Raw genomic sequence first — 25,600 nt, 5'->3', positions numbered from 1 at the left:
GACTGTCGGAGTGGCCAATCTTTCTTGATGTAGTGGGAATCTCTTGCACGACTATCCCATTCGCAGAGAAAACAGCAGTACTTTGTGTATCCAGTCTGCAGACCAAGCAAGAGAGCAACAACCTTCAAATCGCCACAAAGCTGCCACTGATGTTGGTCATAGTTTATGCACCTCAAAAGTTGTTTCATGTTGTCATAGGTTTCCTTCATATGGACTGCATGACCAACTGGAATTGATGGCAAAACATTGCCATTATGCAGTAAAACAGCTTTAAGACTCGTCTTCAATGAATCAATCAACAGTCTCCACTCATCTGGATCGTGAACGATGTTGAGGGCTGCCATCAGACCATCGATGATGTTGCAGGCTACAAGATCACCTTCCATGAAGAAGAATGGGACAAGATCCTTTTGACGGTCACGGAACATGGAAACCCTAACATCACCTGCCAGGAGATTCCACTGCTGTAGTCTGGAGCCCAACAGCTCTGCCTTACTCTTGGGTAGTTCCAAATCCCTGACAAGGTCATTCAGTTCACCTTGTGTTATGAGGTGTGGTTCAGAGGAGGAGGATGGGAGAAAATGTAGGTCCTGTGACACTGATGGTTCAGGGCCAGAAGTTTCATCCTCTTCCTCATCTGACTCAAGTGAGAATGATTCTGGTGCATCAGGAACCAGCAGTCCTTCTCTGTGGGGTACTGGGCGTATAGCTGATGGAATGTTTGGATAATGCACAGTCCAAACTGTGCATTTTTCTTCTTTGACACACCTTTCCCAACTGGAGGCACCATGCAGAAGTAACAATTGCTGGTATGATCTGTTGGCTCTCTCCAAATCATTGGCACTGCAAAAGGCATAGATTTCCTTTTCCTGTTCAACCACTGGCGAAGATTTGGTGCACAAGTGTTGCAGCATATGTGTGGGGCCCACCTCTTGTCCTGATCTGCAATTTTGCAGCCAAAATAAAGGTGATAGGCTTTCTTAACCATAGTGGTTACACTGCGCTTTTGTGATGCAAAAGTCACTTCACCACAAACATAGCCGAAGTTATCTGCACTGTTCACACAAGTACGAGGCATCTCTGCTCACTTTGGCTAAACAGAAATGTGTCCCTTTGCAAAATCAAACACTGACAAATAAGAGAGCACGACACTGTATGATTTCTAGAGCTGATATAGGGCAATTTGTTCAGCCGAGTGATGTAAGCTTCGTTATGATTGCATCATCCATGACTTCTAGGAATAACATGATGCAATTCATATCATGTATGACGCAATACCAGCTTCAGATTGCATCATTCATTGTTTTGCCTAAAAAGGAAGTGCTGTCCAAACCCAGTCATAGATTTATTCATCGATCCAGTCAAAGATATATTTTAGTCATTTCTGGTTTAAATTGAGATCCCTTCCCTTTATAACTCACTTATCCTCCGCCATTCCCAAGTCAAGGGTCGTATATACTGACCCAATAACATATCTTGAAAACTAGAGCCAATCAACAATTTTAAGCATCATTTTCGTTCTCAGTGACCCAGAATTAGTAAAGTTTGACTACATTTATTTCAGAAGCATTTTGGCTGTAGAGCAGTGTAATTATACCAGATACCCATGTTACTCATGTGGCTAAAGCCATGAATTCACCAAAGGCTCATCTGTATTCATTAAACCAACAAATAAAATGTGCACAATGGAAGTATATATCTGATTACCAAAGGTTCCAACATCCAGTATTACAATGCAGCATCCAGTATAACTGCTCAGGTAATGACAATTTATATTTTTTCAAATCTTTGACTATATACATTACAGATTTCACCTCTCCAAGTACTTTGTATAGTATTAAAATGGCATCCATGAGTCATGAATGTGTGCTATACTCAGGTAGTTTATTAAGAGGCACACACAAAAAATAAAGTGTAATTAGGTATATCCTTCTCCACTCATTTTAATATATATCTGTAATGAATGGCAAAATTAATTTGGAGGTTTTGTTCCTTATTCTATTTTCATTTATCTTTATTTTTAAAAATAACTGAGAATTAGAAACAGAGCTCTCTCCAGGTGTTCAGACAATAGTAAAAATGTTGTTCAATTCAATTTCTGTATATAGAAAAAAGGGAAACTACCTAATCATAACAGAACACATCTAGTCAGTTGTGACAACTACCTGGGAGAGACATTTTCATATCTGCCATCTCCTCAGGACAGTTCAACTTTGAGCCCCACTGAAAGTTAATTTAAAATTAATTTCCTCACCATCATTTTCTCTATTCTTTGAGTGGGAGCACAGTGCTCTGTCAGTCAAGTATTGATAAGTTTTCTACCTTGTCACACATTTTGGATGAAGAGAATAATATTCCTACTGAGCTTCCCCTCCCCCCGCATCTGGCAGTTACTTGCCAGCTAAAGTGAAGAATAATTCACATTCAAATAAGCTCTTATAAGGGAGTGGTTTCGGACAATGCAATAGAAGCTTAAAGATGATAAAATTACAGTAAGGAAACTACTTTTACGTTTCTCCCATATAAATAGTCATTGCCCCCATGAGACAAGTTCTTATAGGAAATAGCAAGCAGTAAAAAGACATCCATCAAATCGAAGAGAAAGAAAAACTTAAGTCTTCCAATATCTGATAGCTGCATTGGATGAGTTTGCATCTTATACGGGCTAGTACAGCAGTTTTCAAACTGTGGGTCGGGACCCCAAGGTGGGTCGTGACCTCGTTTTAATGGGGTCTCCAGGGCTGCCTTACACTTGCTGGGGCCCGAGGGCTTCAGCCCTGGATGGCGGGGCTCAGGTTACAAGCCCCCTGCCTGGGGCTGAAGCCCCTGAGCTTCGGCTTTGCCCCAACCCAACTGGGGTGGTGGGGGCACGGGCTTCGGCTTTGCCCCCCCCCCCCAGGGCGGCGGGGCTTGGGCAGGCTCAGGCTTCGGTCCCCGCTCCTGGGGTCAGGTGGTAATTTTTGTTGTCAGAAGGGGGTCATGGTGCAATGAAGTTTGAGAACCCCTCGCCTAGTAGAACAGAGCACTGAAAACCAAGTGCACTGAAACCCAACACATCTCCTCAAAGATTCTCTGTGTTGCTGAGTCCATGAAGTAGTCATGCACCTGCTAGTGTGTGCGCTCACTCATGTGGGAGGAATCTTATTGTATAACTGATAGTCATGCAATTTTTAGGCCTATCTTGCAATATTAGACTTAACTATTCACTTTTTTAGATCCTCCATATCAAGACAAATTTGCATCAGACTTTCTCCAGGGTTTTGTTCTATGCAAGTAAAACTTCACTTCCTTGACCACATCCAAAACATTTCAGTGCTTCTCATGGTTTAAGGTGGCTTGGGGTAGAAAGATGGCAAGGAAAAACTGACTCAAGTGGAAGGTTGTGTTTTTCCCCCGGAAACAAATTCTAAATCTCATCTAAGAGCTACCTTAAAATAAATATAAATGTTATTTTAATTTAAATTAAATTTTAAACAAATAAATTTTTAAAAACCCACACCCAACTACCCAGCAAACCACTGTTTAATGGATTTGGTGAGTACTTGCAAAACTAGATGTAAAGCCCTTAAAACAAGGGGCTCTCCTGGTTCTGCGTGGTTTCTTAAAAGCAGTGTTTCAGATTTGTTCAAGAGACAGCTGCAGATGCACCAGTTCCTGTGTCTGAAATTAAGGAGTTCTTCTGGTACCTGACTGGACAGTCCTGATGGTATGATTTTAAACCAGCTGCCTGCCACACATCTTCAAATACTCTGAGGCCACTATTTCCTTAGATATTCTGGAATTGGGAAGGCAGTTTTGCCCTCTCCCCATCATTTTATCTTAAAGACGGTTTTGAGTTGGGTGGCCAGGTTTGCAATATTTAAGGTGCAGTAAATGCGATCCAGCAGCTCAACCTTATCCTACAGAACCGACAACCTAAATCATTGGATTGGGACTTGGCTAATGCAGAGCACCAGAAAACTGGTGAAAATCTTGAAATCCCAGCTCCTGCTTCCAAGGCTACTGTGTGTACAAACACATGGAGCTGAGAGCAGCTCCTTTGATCTTAGTGCTCTAACCACTTCTAGCACTGGAGAAACCCACTGAGTAAAGGAAGTCTCCAGCTTCCCTTCAACCTTTGACAAAACTCCTCTCCCTACCAAAACTGCTGCTAAATTAAAGGGAAAAGGTGGGGTTGAAGAGAAAAACCTGTCTGGGCAGAGAGCTTAGGAACAGAAACTAGGCTGAAAGTATAGTGTAGTTATAAGTATGTCAGCAATGGAAGCTGGGTCATTTTCTACAAATTTCCCACCTGTGTCTACATCACAATAGCTGCACCAAAGTTCACTATGCTGGAAACCCTCATAAGACAAGGTCCCACAGCCAGAGCCATCTGTAACACTATCAGCCAAAAACACTTAGAGAAAGTCTGACGTGATATTAAAAGTGGCTCCAGTTGCAGGAGTCTTGCCTGTATTACGGGTTCCAATGTAATCAACAGTGGGAAGTTTTTAGATAGTTTCCTTAATGAATACCAGTGTTTCTCAACCTGAACTTTAAAAAAAAAAAAAAAAAAAAAGTTGGGTCCCTTCCCCTCAGTAAGACTTGAAGAATTGTGACCCCCACACCCCCACCTTAAATATAATTAAGTAAATCATGAATAATACTCAGGGCCAGTGCTATGGGGTGGCAAGCAGGGCAACTGCCTGGGGCTCAACACTTCAGGAGGCCCCATAAGAACATAAGAAAGGCCATACCGGGTCAGACCAAAGGTCCATCTAGCCCAGTATCCTGTCTGCCAACAGTGGCCAATGCCAGTTGCCCCGGAGAGAGTGAACCTAACAGGCAATGATCAAGTGATCTCTCTCCTGCCATCCATCTCCACCCTCTGACAGACAGAGGCTAGGGACACTATTCCTTACCCGTCCTGGCTAATAGCCATTAATGGACTTAACCACCATGAATTTATCCAGTTCTCTTTTAAACTCTGTTATAGTCCTAGCCTTCACAACCTCCTCAGGTAAGGAGTTCCACAAGTTGACTGTGCACTGCGTGAAGAAGAACTTCCTTTTATTTGTTTTAAACCTGTTGCCTATTAATTTCCTTTGATGACCCCTAGTTCTTGTATTATGGGAATAAGTAAATAACTTTTCCTTATCCACTTTCTCCACATCACTCATGATTTTATATACCTCTATCATATCCCCCCTTATTCTCCTCTTTTCCAAGCTGAAGAGTCCTAGCCTCTTTATTCTTTCCTCATATGGGACCCGTTTCAAACCCTTAATCATTTTAGTTGCCCTTTTCTGAACCTTTTCTAGTGCCAGTATATCTTTTTTGAGATGAGGACACCACATCTGTACGCAGTATTTGAGATGAGGGTGTACCATCGATTTATATAAGGGCAATAATATATTCTCAGTCTTATTCTCTATCCCCTTTTTAATGATTCCTAACATCCTGTTTGCTTTTTTGACCACCTCTGCACACTGTGTGGACATTTTCAGAGAACTATCCACGATGACTCCAAGATCTTTTTCCTGACTTGTTGTAGCTAAATTAGCCCCCATCATATTGTATGTATAGTTGGGATTATTTTTTTCCAATGTGCATTACTTTACATTTATCCACGTTAAATTTCATTTGCCACTACAGGGAACTCAAGCATGTAACTTAGCTTTACGGGGCCCCAGACAATTCCTCTGTTTGCCACCCCCTAATGCTGGCCTTGCACTTGTGACCTCCCTAAACCCGTCCCGTAACCCCTACGGGTCATGTCCCCCAGGTTAAGAAACACTGGTATAGACAATGCTAAGGAAAACAGATCAATAGGGCAAAAGGCAGTGCAGTCTATACATCCATAGCTTAATCCTGAACTCATATACAAACAGCATTCTGAGTCTTTGAATCATAAAGCCACATTATTTCCTATCTCCCAATTGAAGTTTTTTAATTTATAAGAATAACTGGTTTATTTTGTTGATTGTATAAATCATAAGGATGCACAGATGGCTAATAAGTCTTGACACTTCAAGTTATTACATAAGTGACGGGACTGAAACCTTCATTAGACAAACCGATTTGCTCACTCAGGTCTGTTCATTTTGCAAATATATACAGTACAGCAAGAACAAAGGTAAAGGATTTTAAGAATCTCCCCAAACAACAAAGTCAATTAACTTAAATAAATTGTAATATAAATCACAACCTTTTGGGGCAAGAGACTCTTACTATGCATTTAAAACAAAAACAAAAACAAAGCAAGTGTACTTTTAGTTGAGGTTTCTCATCTTTCGCATGGGGATCCTCAGGTTGCTGATGAACCAAGACAAATTCTTCACTGTTTAATGTGGACACAGATTCAGATGATTGACTAAATTTATCAAATGAAGACCGGACTTCCATTTCAGGACTCAATCCCTTCCTGCTACACCAACCTAATAAAAAAATGTAGAAACACTGAGTCAGATCTGAAACTGTACACAGTTATCCTTTTCTAATTGATAAATATATTTAATAGCAGTTGCAGAAGAAGAATATTGCCTAACAGAATAACAGAATATTTTAAATTATATAAACATAACGGTTAATGGGAACTCAGGTTTTATTTTTGATCTCCCAAACCATTATTTTAGATAACAAGACCCTATAAGAGACATTCATTTTCCTTCCCTTCCTGACCATTTCAAGGGAGGGTGAAAAACAATCTAAAAATATACTAATTAAAAAGGAGAAGGGATTAAAATATTCCATTCTGAATGGTGATTTTCAAAGCCCCAACCACAAAATACAATTGTTTGGCATGCTGTATGGTGGCTCTAGAGCCAAAACAAGTCTGGCTCTTCCCTAAAGAATAGTGGTTTTATTGTGCCCATATCAATGCATGCAACTCCAGCAAAGATCAAGAACATAAATATGACCTTGAAAATTTCACTTCCCCTGGGCTTACAGACATTATAAACAGAAATCTTGGAATCACTGCACAACTCCATTCTATCCAGGGACTGATTTATACAGATTTTATACAGTATACTCTTGGCAGAAGGCCGTGCTTCCAGCAAAGCCACTATCCTCTGGTTGCAAGTACTGTGGTAGAGATTATTAGCTGGGATTAAAGTTTTAGCTATACCTGTGCTCTTTCAAACACCCACATATTTAAGAAATATTTTCAGAAGAATGATGTAATGTGAGCTCCACCCAAGCCTAGTTTAGAGATTCACTGTTGCAATAAGCTTTGTTCCAGAGTTTAAAAATTTCTGCTAAAATTGTTCTCTCACTTACTGGTAAAAGAATAATCCCTTCCAGCACCACATTGGAAATACATGAGAAGAAAGACACAGGGAGGAAAGTGCAGTGAAGTGATTATTACACTAACTACAACATTAATGTCTGTACAATGCTTTGAAAATATAACATGCTATAGAAGTGCTTGGAGCTCACTTACTATATTACTCTATTATAGAGAAATTCCTGTTAAAATGAAGTGGAGTGAAAGAGCTTCAATGCACTTCAGGGGATTTGAATAGGGTTACCATATTCTGTACCTCCAAATGGAGGACACTCCACGGCCCCCGGCCCCGCCCCCAGCCCCGCCCATACCCCCTCCCCAACCCCGCCCCCTCCCCAAAGTCTCCGCCCCCTCCCCTGCTTCCCGCGAACATTTGATTCGCGGGAAGCCTGAAGCAGGTAAGGGGGGAGTGGGGGGGAGGAGGCGCAGCCCAGGCTAGCCCCCCCGGCGGCTCCAGCCTGGGTCGGCTCGGGCCCTGGGGTGCCGGCCCCGGCCCACCACCCCCGGCCCGCCCAGCACTGCCGGCCCCCGGCTCCCCGCGGGCCCGGCCGACCCGGCTCCCGGCCGGCCCGGCCGACCCGGCTCCCGGCCGGCCCGGCCAGCCCGGCCCCCCGCGGGCCCGGCTCCCCGCCGGCCCGGCCGGCCCGGCTCCCCGCCCGGACCCCGGCCCGGCTCCCCGCCCGGACCCGGGCCCGGCTCCCCGCCCGGACCCCGGCCCGGCACCGCGCCCAGCCCGGACCCCGGCCCGGCACCGCGCCCAGCCCGGACCCCGGCCCGGCACCGCGCCCCCGGCTCCCCGTCCGGCACCGCGCCCAGCCCTGCACTGCGCCCCTGGTTCCCGGCCCGGCACCATGCCCCCGGCCCCGCACGGCCGGCCCCGGCCGAGCACCACCCAGCCCTCCCGATTTTCCCGGACATGCCCGGCTTTTGGGGATTTCCCCCCGGACGGGAATTTGAGCCCCCAAAAGTCGGACATGTCCGGGAAAATCCGGACGTATGGTAACCCTAGATTTGAACTGCTCTGATTTTCACTGAAGATTCACTTTAGAAGAAAATTTCATTGCCGCCTTCTTTGAATGCAACAATTAATCACCATTACAAATATGCTCAACCCTTGTCTACATTAGAACTCCTACTGTTGCTAGCACCCATAGTTGCACCATTGCTGCAAGACAAAATATTTTAATATAGACAAGGCTTGGCTGAAAAGCTGGGAGGAGAAATTGCCACTACCCCCATGATGGTGAGAAACCATAAGTATGCCTCGCAATATTTTTGATGCTACTCCCTTAGGAAGTAGATTGGGCTTTTGTAAAAGGCCCCATGCAAACACTGCTGATAAAGGCCCCAAAGCTATAGGGAATAAGACGAGGCCTTACTACTACTCCAAATATATTTGGTGGGGAGGCGGGAGGATATTTTGCCAAGTAGGCCTCATTTCATTATAGTGAAACTCCACTTAGTGAATTTTTGCATATGCTTCATGAAGGGAAATGGGAAGGACAGGACTACACTATAAGAGGATTGTGCTACATTGATTATTAAAAAGAACAGGAGTACTTGTGGCACCTTAGAGACTAACAAATTTATTTGAGCATAAGCTTTCGTGGGCTACAGCCCACTTCTTCTTCGAAAGCTTATGCTCAAATAAATTTGTTAGTCTCTAAGGTGCCATAAGTACTCCTGTTCTTTTTGCGGATACAGACTAACACGGCTGCTACTCTGAAACCTACCATTGATTATTAAGTAATCGGAATTCTACCAGCAAATCAAGTCTTTCTGGAACACAAATGTCCAGTAAAAACAATCTGTCTCCTCAAGAAATGTTATCCTGCAAGATTGTTTTCCTTAGACAAAGTTGCTATTTGATTAACTTCAATGTTATTTGTTATTCGTACTGAGGTACAATGTAGGAGCCCCAGTTCTGCTGTACAAAACACAAAACAAAGAGACACTCCTTCCCCTTCGAACTTGCAATCTAAGTATAAGACAAGAGACAACAGGTGGATAAAGACAGGGGAGCACAAGAAATGAGGTAATACTGATCAGCAGGGATCCTAGAAATCCATTTGCCACAGGAAAACATGAAATTTGCATTTTTGCAAAGAACTTTAGTTTTTACATTTTGTGAAGAAATAAAAACATATTAACTGTTAACTAAATTTTTACTGAAAGTACCAGTGTGCACAACCTCCCCCTCTTGTAGTTGATTTTTGAATGCACTTTAAAATGTACATAGCTAAACATACTCCAATAAACTGCTTCCGGCGTAAAGAGCTTTTTTCAACGTTATATAGGGGTTCCTGTTTTAATGCATTTCAAATTTCACCTCAGCCTCCAGACATGAGTAATTAAAGTTATGAAAAGACGCCAAAAACTTTAAACATCTAAAACCATGTCACTGAGTTTGGCAAGGACAACATTTAATGATAATGTGCAGTTCTGTACTGTATGCAGCAAAGTTGTAGATTACATTCGAAGGCAGACAAATACAAACTGCAATTCTATTAATTTTATTATAATGATTAAAGGCACTGGTAGACTTCAAACTTGCTTAAAATGGTAAATATATCAATAAAACACTGTTCAACTGACGGTGGATAAAAGTCAATGATTTTTTTAAAAAACAGCTTTTTTTATTTAAATTGGATTTTTTTGATAAGTTTTTTCCTCAAAAAGCATTTTATCTAAAGATAGTTTTAATTAAGATACATTATAGCTCAAAAATATCTCATCATGGAATAGGGATGATAAATTATAATTCTATAGTATGAGATAATATATTCATATAATGGTTAAGAAAAGTTTTGTAAATGAGTTCCAATAGTTCATGGATTAGGGACCCAATTTTATGGGGTTTCAGGGGCTTCTGTACAGATTATTTAGGTTAATCTTTCTATCTACCCAATGGGACTCAGTGCTCAGTCTAGAAGATACCATCAGAGATACTTAGTTTTGCAGTTCTCAAACTGTGGATTTGTGTCTCCAGAGATAACATGCTTGTTAATAGCAAAAATGTTTTTAAATAAATAAATAATATAGAGAGGCGAGTAGGGCTACCATACATCTGGATTTCCCCGGACATGTCCAGCTTTTCGATCTATAAATAGCAGTCCGGGGGGGGATTTCTAAAAATCTAAAAATGTCCGGGATTTCCCCTGGTCGGCTATTTATAGATCGAAAAGCGGCGGCCAAGCACCACGCGGCAGCCAAAGCCCCTTCCCGGCTCCCCCTATCCCCCGCAGCCTTAGCACGCCCTTCCCGGCTCCTCCCCTCCCCTGCTTCCCGCGAATCAGATGTTCGCGGGAAGACTGAAAAGAAGCAGGGGCAGGCAGACAGCAGCAGTAAGCTGGGGCGAGGGGGAGGACGGGAGGAAAATGGCTCCAGGGAGGCGTGGTGCGGTTCCCTCCGGCCCCAGCCCCCCGGCTCGGCTCGGGCCCCGGGGCACCGAGCAAGCGCGCTGGCCCCGCCCCAGGCGAGCGGCGCCGGCCAAGCACCCCTGGCCCGGCCCCAGCAGCTCCAGCCCCAGCTTGGGCCCCAGGGCGGCGGACCCGGTTCCGACCGAGTGCGCCGGCGCCGGCCCCAGCGGCTCCGGCCCGGCTCAGGCCCCAGGGCAGCGGCCCCGGTTCCGGCTGAGCGCGCCAGCCCCGGCCCCAGCGGCTCTGGCCCGGCCCCAAGACCCGCAACCCCGGCAGGAGCGCCGGCCAGAGAGCAGTCCGATTCCTAGGCATTTGTTAAAGCCGGCCCCGGTCAGGGGACGGGGCGGGGGGTTGGATGGGTCGGGAGTTCTGGAGGTCCTGTCAGGGGGCAGGGAGCAATTGGATAGGGTAGGGGAGTCCCGGGGGTCTGTCTAGGGGCAGGGATGTGAATATGGGGTGGGGGTGTGGATAAGGGTCAGGGCAATAGGGGACAGGTAGGGTCCTAGGGGGGCAGTTGGGGGGGTTCTCAGGAGGGGGTACTCAGGGGACAAGAAGCAGGGAGGCTTAGATAGTGGCAAGGGTCCCAGGAGGGGGCAGTCAGGGGACAAGGAGCAGGGGAGAGTTGGGAGTTCTGAGGGGGGCAGTCAGGGGGTGGGAAGTGGGAGGGAGTGGATGGGGGTGGGGCGGGGCGGGGCAGGGCTAGAGTGGGGCTCCTCCCCCCCAGTCCTCTTTTTTGATTGTGGAAATACGGTAACCCTAGAGGTGAGAAATAACAGACCTCAAGCCTATTGTCCTTCTGCAAATTTGTGTACACAGAGTCAATCCCTTACCTCTCTCTAAAGTGCAAAGTTTCAAAAAGTTCAACGAATAGAAGATTGTTGGGGGCAGAATAGATCTGGACGAGGAGAAGAAGTCTGGAGATAAATGTGAGAAGGGAGGGACAGGCAGTAGAAACAAAAACGAAACTGTTTGAGCAGCATATTCCAGAAGTCTTGAGGGCTTTCTGAGCGTAGCTTTCATTGATTTGAGATCTACCATACCATTCTCTCACTTGAAGAGAAAAGCTATAATGACAGCAGGCCATAAAAGAGACCCAGTTTGGGAATATTTTAATGAAGTTCCTCTACCTGTGGATAAGACTGGCATGTGTGCATAATGCAAACAGTGCAAGGCCTGGTTGCCCGAATGAAACAACATTATGAGAAGTGTTCTTTCTCAGGAGGAAGCTGCATTGAAGATGATGAAAGGAACATGTCTGAACATGCAGGATCTTCCGGTTGGTAAACTTTTTATTTCATACTTTTCTTAACGACTGCCTGTCTTCCTTATGGACTATTCTTGAATTCTCATGTTTGAGCAAGAAATATAGTTGTTACTCTATGGCAGTGGTTCTCAAACTTTTGTACTGGTGACCCCTTTCACATAGCAAGCCTCTGAGTGCAACCCCCCTTATAAATTAAAAACACTTTTTTTTTCCCTATTTAACACCATTATAAATGCTGGAGGCAAAGCAGGGTTTGGGGTGGAGGCTGACAGCTCGCGACCCCCCATGTAATAACCTCGTGACCCCTTGGGGGGTCCCGACCCCCAGTTTGAGAACCCCTGCTCTATAGATGCAGTTGTGATTAAAAAAAAAAGAAAGAAAAAAAAAAAGAGCTGAAATAGGCAGATCCTTCCTTTTACAATTTCACCTTTAAAGTAGTAATGAGGATCAGTGAATGCAATGAGTAAACTAAATCAGCAGTATGGTGGTAAAACACCTGTACCCCGATATAACGCGACCCGATATAACATGAATTCGGATATAATGCGGTAAAGCAGCGCTCGGGGGTGGGGGGCGGGCGGGCTGCACACTCCAGTGGATCAAAGCAAGTTCGATATTACGCGGTTTCACCTATAACGTGGTAAGATTTTTTGGCTGCCAAGGACAGCATTGGGGAGAGAGGTGTAATTAAATAACTGCATTGACTTATTTTGTTTAGGAGAATCCACCCTCAACATACAGGATTCTGAAGACTATCCACCTTCAAGATCACCATCATTTTCTATATTTTCAGAGTTATCTGCCAATGACAGTGTTTCAGTCACACAATGTATGTCACATAGCCACAGTATATCACCTATAGCAAAAAGAAAAAATATCTCCATCATCCAGAAACAACCATAGATAAGTTTGTGATAAGAACCAGCAGATTACAAAAAGAGGTAATTGATGAAAAAATTGCCTGGTTTATTTATGCAACAAACTCTCCTTTCCGTATGATTGAGAACCCACACTTCATTAACATGGTTCAGTCATTAAGACCAGGATACAGTCCACCCAACAGAGTAGATGATGCAGGCAAATTGCTGGATAAAGTGTATAAAAGAGAAATTGAGCAGTGTGCAAAAGGTCTAGAGGGTAAAATTGTTAACCTGAGTCTTGATGGGTGGAGCAATGTCCACAATGATCCTGTTGTACGTGCCTGTGTGACAACAGAAGAAGGGAATAACTTCCTTACAGAAACAACTGATACATCAGGAAATGCACACACAGCAGAATACTTACAAGAAGTAGCAGTAAAAGCTATAACAAACTCTGGAAAAAAATTCAAATGTCTAGTATGCAGCTTGGTCACAGACAATGCTGCAAACATATCCAAGATGAGAAGAAATTATTTAGAAGAGAGTCCCAAGCTAATAACATACGGTTGCGACGCTCATTTGATGCACCTACTAGCCAAAGACTTCGGTGTTCCAGAAATAAAGGCTAATGTTGTTAAAATTGCAAAATACTTCCCTAACAACCACTTTGAAGCAGCAGCTGCTCTGAAAAAAGTAGGAGGAACCAAGCTAACTCTCCCACAAGACGTGTGATGGAACTCAGTAGTGGACAGTTTTGAGCACTATATCAAGAACTGGCCTAACTTGATGACAGTTTGTGAACAAAATCATGAAAAAATAGATGGCACTGTCACAGCCAAAGTTCTCAACATTGGGCTTAAGAGAAATGTTGAACACACGCTGAGTACCCTGAAGCCTATTTCTGTAGCCTTGAACAAAATGCAGGGAAATAGCTGTTTTATTGCTGACACTGTTGAAATTTGTAAGGAACTGAGTGAGATCTTAAAAAGAGCAATATGCAACGACAGAGTTAAATTACAAGCATTAAAAAAACGAATGGGACAAGTGCTATCTCCAGCTCATTTTCTTGAAAATATTCTCAATACTCGGTACCAAGGTTAAACCTTAACTGCTGAAGAAGAGGAGTTGGCTATGACATGGACGTCCAGCAATCATCCTGTGACGTTGCAATCCATATGATTTTATGAACATATGCTAATGAGTGTGAATATAATGTAACTGGAATATGCTTCATGCAAAAAGTCTCTTGTAAGGTATCATTACAAAGCTTATAGTCTACGAAGTGTGGTCATCTTATTTGTATAAATGTATCATTCTTCTATCTGAAACTAGAAATATAAAATATAACTCTAAGGTCCTATTGTAATTATGCAAAGTGCAGGCCATTAATGGTCGTTTGGAATCTTGATGGCTCCCGTCAACTAGGGCAATTAGTTGTAAATGGCTCTGTTTACTTGCAAGCCTTCCTGTGAGTCAGGCCAGAAAGAATGAAGGCTTGGGGTCTCACAGGACATGTGACCATGTCACGTGGTACTGGAATCCATCTTAAACCTGGTGCTTTTCCATTTAGAAGGAGAGGTGGCGACCCAGAGAGACAAAAGATTCCCGCCTTGTCCCAAAGCTATATAAGGAGGTGGAACAGAACAAAGTGGGTTCCAATCATGAGAAATCCCCTAGTTACCACCTGAGCAGGAGCTAACAAGAACTGTACTAGGGGAAAGGATTGGGCCCAGATTAGGAAGGAGTCCAGTCTGTGAAAGAAGCTTATTGGAATATCTCTGAGAGTGAGATTTTATCTGTAATCACTTTCTTAATGTATTAGGATTAGACTTGCATGTTTTGTTTTATTTTGCTTGGTAACTTACTTTATTCTGTTATTACTTGGAACCACTTAAATACTACTTTTTATATTTAATAAAATCACTTTTGCTTATTAATTAACCCAGAGTAAGTAAGTAATACTTGGGGGAGCAAACAGCTGTGCATCTCTCTCTATCAGTGTTATAGAGTGCGGACAATTTATGAGTTTACCCTGTATACGCTTTATACAGAGCAAAACTGATTCATTTGGGGTTTGGATCCCATTGGAGCTGGGTGTCTGCATGCTGGAGACAAGAGCACTTCTTAAGCTGTTTTCAGTTATATCTGCAGCTTTGGGGCACATGGTTCAGACCCTGGCTCTGTGATGGAACAGACTGGCGTGTCTGGCTTAACAAGGCAGCGTTCTGGAGGCCAAAACTGGCAGAGAAAATGGGCTCAGAGGTAGTCTCAGTGCATCAGGTGACAGTTCCAAGGAGGTCTCTGTGACCCAACCCATCACACATCCCTCCGTAATGCCAACTATAATAAACTTCAGAGCTAAGGGTGACCCATTCAAGAAATATATGTTTGCTGATGATGTTTTAAAGAAAGTCACACCAGTGAACTGGTGGAAGTCACGTAAGCACTTGGATTCAGAGACTGTTGAAGTGATAATCTCACTTTTAACAGCAGTGACTTCTTCTGCCCATGTAGAAAAGAATATTTTTTTTCCTTTGGACCAATTCATTCCACATTGAGAAATCGTTTGGGACCTGAAAAAGCAGCAAAGCTTGTTTTTCTTTTCCAGATTATGAACAAACAGGAAAATGAAGGTGAAGACGACTGAGTTAGGTGCAGAAGCCAATATTTTAAGTTTCTCATGTTGACCTGGCTGACAGAGTCAATTTAATTTTTGTTTTTCTTTAAACTCATTTAACTATTTTAGTTAAAAACAAACAAAAACAAACCTGATTTTAAAAAAACTTGAATGTTTAACTAAATTAAAAAATTCATATGCTTGTTTTGTTAAAATATTTGCTGTTGAAGAAAAAAAAAATCCAGAATATAGAACGTTGTAGCCAAAGCAGCGCTCCACAGCTCCTGCCTCCCCAACCCCGCAGGCCTTGAGCTCAGCCCAGACCCTCCATGGGAGGGAGGAGGGGGGGAGCAGGTGCTTGGGCTGCATAGGGCACCATAATTGGTAGGGACAGCCCTGGTCATATCTTAGATATGTTATGCAAAAAGACTCAAAGATTTTGACACAGCCTGAATGTGAGGGTAATTTCAGATTAAAATCTAGGCCTGGTGTCTTTTCAAGATACCCTCTTTTAGATGCTAAAGAGCTTTGAGATATTGTCATATGGCAAACAGCAACTTTACAGCAGCATTTGTATTCTAATATAGAATTTCTGCTCTGTCACAAGAGTAACTTTAGCAGTCTCATCTCAGAGACAGATTGACAGTCATTCAGCACCTTTTAGTACCACAATATAGAACAGAAATGGGTGTCAGTATTTTTGTCTTGTGCTGTGAGGACAGATGGCACTGAGGTACAAAAGTAAAAATGGCATCCCCAGAGTACCAGTGGCAGAATGAACATGCTACTCAGTTGTACCTTTTCTGATGCTGAAATGCATGAATGAACCACAGAAGTGATTTGATTTCTCATCTCTTTAGCCCATTCTAGTCATGTGCTATTTTGATAGCAAAGGTTTTGTACACAAAAATTAGTATGACACCATCCACAAGCCAAATTAGCTTCCCATACCTTGTACAAATTAGCCACCAGGTACTAAGAATTATCAACTTGAGTCACATTCCAGAGCAAATAGCACAAGTATTAGAATGACTGCCTAAAGACATGATAAACACTCCCAAAATGTACACCAAATTTAAAAGTTACCCCAATTTTTTTTAAATGAGCTGCCTATAAGAAAAAATATTCACATATACCAAATAATAAATATTTGGATGTTGATACATCATATATTTGAACACTTGTGAAGTGACATAGTAATAATCTAGTAAAACCTGTCAAGTGATCCATTCAGATTAAAAGATCTTTATGAGGCAACTGACTATTTTTTGGGGCAGGGGCCGCACACAGACAGTAATGTAATGATGTAACATGCTTTTTTTATTACCAAAAGAAAACAGACACATTTCCTACTGACTTTCTAGTCGCTTCTAGACAACAGAAGTTTATGAGGACTCTCTTCGGTACCTAGTTTTACTCTTGTATATTAGCACCTTCCCCTCTCTCTCTCACTACCAGCAGTTTTGAATTTAAATTCTTCCCTTCCTAAATCGTAGCAATTTAAAATGTCAGAAACGTTAATGTGTTTGGTTTAATGGAACAAGATAAAAGTTATGATGTGGCAGGCAAACAGATTTATATATTCTAAACTAAATCTAAATATCACAAGTTCAAGTTTGACAGGTTATAACCCACAATACAAGCACAATGCTGCTCTAGAAACTCTCTTCCCTGGAACACATATGGCTGCAGTAATGATGGAGAAGCAGCTTCCTAGGAGAAAGGCACTCTTAGAACCCAGGAAGAATTGGTTTCCACTTTTGGGTAATGGAATATGATGGATGTCAGCAACCGGACTCAAAATCTAAGAGATCTAAGAGAAGAATTCTCTATTATTCTATGCCTCCCCCAACCTCCATTTTGTAGGTCCACTTTCCATATGAATAACCCCAAATTACACCTATGGATGAGGACAATTCTTGTTGAGTGACATCCTCCTTACTAAATTCTGAATAAGAGCACTTACGCGGACCACAGTCTTGTTAAATTCACTGTTGTTGCCATCAAAGTTACTGAGAGCAGCAGAGCAGTCTGACTGCAGACTCAGAAAGACAACAGTATACTGCTTTATATCTGGAAAGTTCTCTCCACATCTGTACAGATTAGAGCTTTATATTTACTGTAAAAATTTAAATTGTACATAAGATAACGGCTTGGGCAGCCACACTCACTCTCATGGGCAAATTTATTTTATCAAGCCTTGATCAGAGATACAGTACACATGCTGGTGCAGAAACCCCTAGAAAAACACACAGTGCATTTTTTGTTTAAACTATTTAGCATTACATAAACTAGTAATATACTTCCTAGGAATGCAGAAAACATTGCCCAAATGGATTTTTTGCCAAATAGGTCACATTTTCAACTCCAAAACTGAGTCCTGTTTTTAAATTTGAAGAGGATTACACATTTTAGACTTAACAAAAATTAAATGTGTCCCATTTTATCTAGTTTTAAAATAGAAAGACCACATGCAACAATCTACATTGGGAAAGTCTTAAGAATTGTGCTGACAATGTAGACGATAGGATGGTTAAGGCAATGGACTGGACATAGGAGATGTGAATTAAATTGCTCCTGTCTCCTCCACAGATTTCCTTTGTGATTTGGGGCCAGTCACTTAATCTTTCAGGGCCTCGGTTTCCAATTCTTGCTCATATGCCGCTTCCAATTCTCCAATCTTTTTTCTGTGTTGTGTACTTAAGAGCATAAGCTCTTAGGGAAAGGGACAGTCTCTTACTATGCATTTGTACAGTGCCTAGCACAATGGGGCCCTGATGTTGACTGTATTGCAGTAGTGCCTTATGGAGCCAAACAGCTTTTCATGTTAGTGCTATGAACTAAAAAGAAAACCACAGCAGAATGAGCAGAAATTAACCTCATTGCTCCTTTCTTGAAATAGAAATGATTCAATATAAAACACTAACAGTTTCTAACAGGAAGTAAGTTTCCTGTGCTCTCAAGCAACCAAAAGCAAGCTCCTAATGTGCACGTTTCTCACCAAAGCTAACAAGGGCAGGACAGGCAAACTCTTGCTTAATAAAGCTGACCTATTTTCTATTCAAGTAGATCATGTAAACTTAATAGTTTTGCCAACTGATCACAAAATGAAAGTGTAATAAAAAGAAAACGAAAAAAAGTTTCTTACCAGTAACTGTGATTCTTGAAGAGCTGCCTTGTAGTTATACGTATTCTTGGGAAAGGTGCCCCCCGGCATCTGAATTCCAGGAACTTTCTGAAAAACTGTATCCATTGGGGCTACATGAGCTCCATCTTATGCTGCTGAACAATTGGCACCTGAGATCATAAGGAAAGTGCAGTCCTTAACTGCTTCAGTTTCCTCACCTAAACCTCAGAGTGCAAGGTATATAGGAATTCAGAGGCAAAGGGGAGGGTGGGTGGAGAGTGTAAATACAGCAGCAACTCCCAAGGAACCACAGTTACCAGTAACCTCTTACTTGTTCAAGGACCTCTGTGCACTTCCACTCAAAAAGGAGATTAATGAGCGGAACTGGCCAGGTGAGAAGGTGGGCTGAGGAGTTCTTAGTTAAACCAGAAACAAACATTGCTCTCCTCAATCCAGCATCAGAGCAGGATGTTAAGTCCAGAGGCTTATGTACAGTAAGTGCACTTACTGACCACCACACAGCTATTCTGCATATTTCTATAACAGGGATATGTTTAACTCAAGCCATGAAAGCAACTGTAGCTCTAATTAAGTGAGCCCTAAGACCTGCAGATATGGGAATTTTAGCTATGTCATAAAAGTTTCAATACAGGATCTTATCCACTTAATCCCTCTTGCACTTTTCCCCAGGAACTGCAATAAATCTAGTGAGAGAAGACGGAGAACACTAATGCAGAATCAAACTTCTTAGATTGTAGTAGAGGACTGCTTGAACTTGAACATGTATCTGTGAAAGTCAATATCCTATGACTCATGTTGGCTGGTATAGAGACTCTGGATTGTGAGGGAAAACAAGACCCGTCCCTTTGGGATAGAAGATGCTAATGAAACAACTCTAGAATCATTGCTACTTTGGCCAATGAGAGCAAGCCTCTGTCTTGATTCACCTTTTGAATTACCAAATTCCCCTCATTTCTATGGAGTTAAGGGTTTTTTGGTTTTTTTAATATATTGTCTTTGCAGCTAGTTTATAGTTGAACCACCTGACTTTCCTGAAATCATTTCATGTCCTCTGTAAATAATTTTCCCATATAACAAGGTGTTGTTTTCACTTGCATTTATGCTATGGGATAATATTTGACCAGGAGTTTCAATTTCTTTAAAGAGCCCTCTCCTCTGGAGGATGGAAGATTGGTCAATTACAATTATAACAGATCTATAAAGCACACAATCTCTAAAAAAAAGTTTTAAACTTTTTAAAAATTTGCGCTGTCTATTAATCGCAGTTAACTCACGTGACTAACAAAGAATTTTTTATGATTAAAAAATTGAAGTGTATATTATTTTTATTACAAATATTTCCACTTTAAAAATGATAAACAAAAGAAATAGAAACTGCCCTCAAAAACAAAACAATATAAAACTTCAGAGCCTACAACCACCATTCCAAAGGACATGCTTCCATGCTGATGACCCTCATTTAAAAAATTTGCTAAATAAATACGTGACTCAACTCCTTGGGGGAGACTTGTATGTCCTCTGCTCTGTTTTACCCACATTCTGCAACATAATTCATTTTATAGCAGTCTCGGATGATGAGCCAGCACATGTTCATTTTAAGAACAATTTCACTGCAGATTTCACAAAACGCAGTGTGAGATTTCGAAAGATAACTACAGCACTCAACCCAAGGTTTAAGAATCTGAAGTGCCATCCAAAATCCGAGAAGGACGAGGTGTGGAGCATTCCTTCAGAAGTCTTAAAAGAGCAACACTCCGATGCAGAAACTACAGAACCTGAACCACCAAAAAAGAAAATCAACCTTCTGCTGGTGGCATCTGACTGAGATAATGATAATGAAAATGAACATGCATCAGTCCGCACTGCTTTGGATTGTTATCGAGCAGAACCAGTCATATGCATCTCCCCTGGAATGGTGGTTGAAGCATGAAGAAATATATCAATCTTTAACACATCTGACAGGTAAAAATCTTGCGATGCCGGCTACAACAGTGCATGTAAATGCCTGTTCTCACTTTCAGGTGACATTGTAAACAAGAAGTGGGCAGCATTATCTCCTGCAAATGTAAACAAACTTCTTTGTCTGAGCCATTGGCTTCACAAGGAGTAGGACTGAGTAGATTTGCAGGCTGTAAAATTTTATTTTTCAGTGCAGTTATTTTTTGTACATGATTCTACATTTGTAGTCCAACTGTCACGATAAAGAGATTGCACTAAAGTACTTGTATGAGGTGAACTGAAAAAATACTATTTCTTTTGTTTTCTTAGAGTGCAAATACTTGCAATCAAAAACAAATATAAAGTGAGCACTGTACACTTTGTATTCTGTGTTCCAATTGAAATCAACATATTTGAAAATGTAGAAAAAATTCAAAAATATTTAAATAGTATTCTATTGTTTAACAGTGCAATTAATTGTGAGATTTTTTTTTTTTTAATCGCTTGACAGCCTTACTAAAAATATGTATTTTCTAACAGAGGGAAAGGAGAGAAATGATTATTAAATGGTAGTAGCAGATACCTGTTTCCATTGTTACTTGACTTGGCTAAATACAGTATCATCCTTTTTCTCTTCCCCCTTCCCCTGATTTAGTTCAGATCTCTGGATATCCTAGATGCTGTCATATCCTGCTCTTCTTTCCCCTGCAATCCTCTAGCAGTTTGTTATAGCTAAAGCTCAGCTTTCATGAACTACATTAAAAACAGCAAATATTGTCTATGGCAGTGGTTCACAACCAGGGGGCCATTAACAGGTTTCAGGGGGGCTGTCAAGCAGGGCCAGCATCAGACTCACTGGGCCTGAGGCTGGAGCCTCACTGCCCCGCCGCTGAGGCTGAAGCCAAAGCCAAAGCCTGAGCAACTGAGCTTTGCGGGGCCCTCTATGGCATAGGGACTAACACTGGAATTGTTTTTTTATAGGCAGAAAAAGAGTTATGGCACAGGTGGGCCATGGAGTTTTTATAGAATGTTGGGGGGGAGGGCATGCCTTGGAAACAAAAAGGTTGAGAACCCCTGGTCTATGAGATGTAAGTTTAAGGCTACATTAATAAAAGACATACATATGTGTGGGGGGGAGAGGGGGGAATATATATATATACATACATACACACACACAGATCTTAATATGTTTTAAAACAAAAACGCCACTATATAAATCTTTTACTGGGTTCTGATTTAGCCCTTTTAAATGGGACCTGCAAAGGAGGAAAGGAAGAGTCCCCTCCTCATGATCTATAATGGCAGCCTAAAAGATCATTTTCATGTTTTTCTGCTTCTTGATTTTTTATGGTTGAAATTTAAGTTGTTTGCACAGAGATATCAAAGATAAACATTCCCATTCATTTAATAGTTTATTTTTACTAACTCAGTTTAAAATTCTGTTTTTGTTAACACTTATTTAAATAGAGTGACCAGATCACCCAAGTCAAATATCGGGACGCGGGGGGGGCGTGGCAGGAGGGAGTGTGGCGGGAGGGGGCAGGGCGGGGCAAAAAAAAAAAAAAAAAACACCCACCCTTCCTCCACCAGCGCTGGAGGGAGGCCCGGGAGAAACAGGGGAAGTGCGGGCCAGGGTGAGTGGGAGTCCAGCCTGGCCCCGAGCAGGCAGGACTCAGTCGGGCGGTAGGGCGAGTAGGGGGGCAGCCCGTGGGGCCAGGCGGCGGCTGTTCTCGCCCCCTGGGCAGCGGGACTCGGGAGCAGCCGTTGCTGCAGCTCCCACTGCCGCAGGGGGAGGAAGCGTCCGATGGCCAAGCTCAGCGGCTGCGGTTCTGGCGCCCGGGCCCGAACCCCCCGAGCCAGGCCTGCTGCGGGGACCCAGCAGCGTGCACGCTGCGCCCAGCCCCTGGCCAGTCGCGTCCTGACTGAGTCCTGCCTGCTCTGGGGCCAAGCCGGACTCTCACTCACCCTGGTCCCGCGCTCCCCCTGCGTCTCCGGGGCCTCCCTCCAGCGCTTGTGGAGGGAGGAGGAATGGTGAGCCTAGGGAAGAGGTGGGGATTCGGGGAGGGAGCCAATGGGGGGAGGAGGGGGCGGAGTCGGGGCGAGGGGAGGGTGAGGGGGGGGTGAGCACTTCCAGCCTCCGGAGCATTTCCTTGTTTGTCCAGTGTCCCAACCGCACATTGGTTGGGACGCGGGACAAACAAGGAAATATCAGGACAGTCCCGATAAAGTATCTGGTCAGCCTATATTTAAAGCAAACACCTAAAACCTCCCAACAAATTTGACAATTACCCTAAAAGTCCTCCAACAAAACCAGAAGCTGAAGTCAAACACTCCTAGTATTTCTAAAAAAAATTTCTCTCAGCTTTTTTTGTTTTAAAGTCCACACAAAACACACACACATCATGTGCCACACGACACGCACAGTAAAGTACCAAAATAGGGTATAACCCTTTAAAAATCCTTTGTAGGATGTTTAATAATAAAATAACCCAGGAGCTTCTAGAGAAGCACTGTATGACTCTGGAGGATTTTTAAGAGTGACTGGTCCTCTCTTCTTACCCCTGAAACAAGTAATATTTTCCTAATAATCTTTTAAAGCTATAAATAGACAAAAATACTGTTGCATCTGAAGCTTGTAATTATGTAGTACAAAATACCACTCAAAAAAAGAATACAATATTTTTCCACTATATTTTTTCCACCATCCCCCCCACATACCCATATTCAGCCTACATAACAGCACAACAGATACCATTTATGAAAAAAAGATTCTATTTTACGGAAGAATTAAACTGACCAACAAAAAGGCTCAGTAAGCCAATTTGACTCTAGCTTTTGGCCACCTATATCTAAAACCATTCCAATTTTCTTTTAAAACAAAGAAAAGTAATGTGCTGGATAATGAAACAGAAAAGGTGACACACAAAAAAAACAAAAAATAAAACAGACTTTTCATAATGACTAAGCTGAGCCTTTTTAATGTGGTTTGATTTTTTGAGTCACCCTGCTGTATTTATACGTGCAGTGTTATTCAAATTTCTAGTTTGCTAAAGTGATGTGCACCACATACTAATCTGCTGCTGTGAAGCGACATATTGTCAGCTTACTGTTCAGTGTTAAAATCAGTATGCCTGAAGACTGAGGCCATGTCTACACTATGGGCCTTATAGTTGCATAACTACATCATTGCAACTATGCCAGTGTAACACCATAAAACAGAAGTAAAGATCATAAAATAAAAATCAGAGGCAAAAAGGCATCCTTTAGCAATTGAAAGTTAAGAAGAAAATAAAAGGAAACAAACTCTGGCAAGTCCAAGTCAAAGTATAATTAGGCAGGCCAAAAAAGAATTTGAAGAGCAACTAGCCAAAAACACAAGAACAACAACAAAAAAATTAAGTAGATCAGAAGCAGGAAGTCTGCCAAATAATCAGTGGGGCCACTGCACGATCAAGGTGCTAAAGGAGCACTCAAGGAAGAGAAGGCTGTTGTGGAGAAGCTAGACTAATTCTTTGCATCAGTCTTCATTGCAGAAGATGTGAGGGAGATTCCCACACCTGAACCATTCTTTTTAGGTGACAAATCTGAGGAACTGTCAGATGGAGGTGTCAATAGAGGAGGTTTTGGAAGAAAGTGATCAACTAAACAGTAATAAGTCATCAGGACAAGACGGCATTCACCCAAGAGTTCTGAGGGAACTTAAATATGAAATGCAGAACTGCTAATTGTGGTATGTAACCTATTATTTAAATCAGCTTCTATACCAGATAACTAGAGGATAGTTAATATAACACCAATTTTTTAAAACGACTCCAAAGATGATCCTGTAAGCCTAACTTCAGTACCAAGCAAATTAGAAGAAACTATAGTAAAGAACAGAATTATCAGACACATAGATGAACATGATATGTTGGGGAACAGTCCACAAGGCCTTTGTAAAGGGAAATCATGCCTCACCAATCTATTAGAATTCTCTGAGGGTGTCAACACACAAATGGACAAGGGTGATCCAGTGGATAGAGTACATGGATTATCAGAAAGCATTGCACAAACTCCCTCACCAAAGGCTCTTAAGCAAAGTAGGCATGGGTTAAGAGAGAAGGTCCTCTCCAGTGCTGGATTAAGGCAAAAAATAACTAAGCTACAACTCAGGGCCTCGCAATATGAGGAGCCTCTAAAAAAGAAAAAACTGACTCCATTTCAAATGTTATCAAAATCGGTTGATTTTCGGAGATACGGGAAAAAGATTATCTCTACATATATACATTTTCATTAAAATGTGACAAAAATATACACATATGGCTACACAAATACCTTTACCCTACCCTATCCTTCACTAATGCCTCATTATTGACAGGTGGGAGACCAGGGTTGCGGGGGAGGGGAGGGAACCCACTATAATTGCACTTGTAAAATTAGTATTTCTACTAGTAAGTCTGCTATCAGTTTCCTAAGGCAGTGTTTTGTTGGCCAGCTGCTACTGGTAAAATTCTGACTGTGCCTTCATAATTTATTTAAATAAATAATCTCACTGCTGATAAAAATTGGGAAAAATAAGGTCGGATACGGCAGTGTCATGAAGCAATCCTGCCAAGCTCATACTCATATGGGACTCTCCTAGGAGTAATATCATGTATAGCGTCCCCTTTGGCTGATAATAGCCGGAAGGACGTCATCTTTTGTTTATGGTCCAGCACGCTCAGTTGTATTGTGTCTTTGTTCCTGTTTTTCTTCGTTTTCTGAAGTGTTAATGTGTTCTTTCTTCTTTTGATCTGTACATACGTACAATTGAATATTTTAGTGCGCATGCCACTTTCTGCTTCATGCGCTGTCCATACTTCACATGACTGAGTTTGCAGGTGAACGTCTTATGGACTTGGATTGAGTGGATCTTGAGGAGGAGAAGAAATTTGTGTTGGCTTCCCTCCGTCACTTTTGGGAACCTTCACAGTAAATATCAGAGGAAAGGATAAACAGAGGATTTTGAGAGAAGTGAAGGTAGATATATATCTCAAAATATTCTGAGTACTTGGTGAGAAAGTTATTTCAAACTATGTGCACATATGATTTAAAAGCTATTAAAGCCT

General features: G+C 42.2%; 1 protein-coding gene across 3 annotated transcripts in view; it reads right to left on the bottom strand.

The window, feature by feature from the left end:
• RABGAP1L (RAB GTPase activating protein 1 like) overlaps positions 1-25,600 on the bottom strand; it is a 553,255-nt gene that overhangs the window by 460,450 nt on the left and 67,205 nt on the right. For all 3 annotated transcript variants that reach the window (XM_054037867.1, XM_054037869.1, XM_054037868.1), the window contains exon 2: positions 6,250-6,416. In XM_054037867.1, the coding sequence (XP_053893842.1) occupies positions 6,250-6,384 (135 nt within the window). In that variant the 5' untranslated portion in view covers positions 6,385-6,416. The remainder of the gene's footprint in view (positions 1-6,249; positions 6,417-25,600) is intronic.

The sequence above is a fragment of the Malaclemys terrapin genome, chromosome 8 (genome assembly GCF_027887155.1).
Source record: "Malaclemys terrapin pileata isolate rMalTer1 chromosome 8, rMalTer1.hap1, whole genome shotgun sequence".
NCBI classification, from domain to species: Eukaryota; Metazoa; Chordata; order Testudines; family Emydidae; genus Malaclemys; species Malaclemys terrapin.
This window is presented reverse-complemented; position numbering and strand designations above follow the sequence as displayed.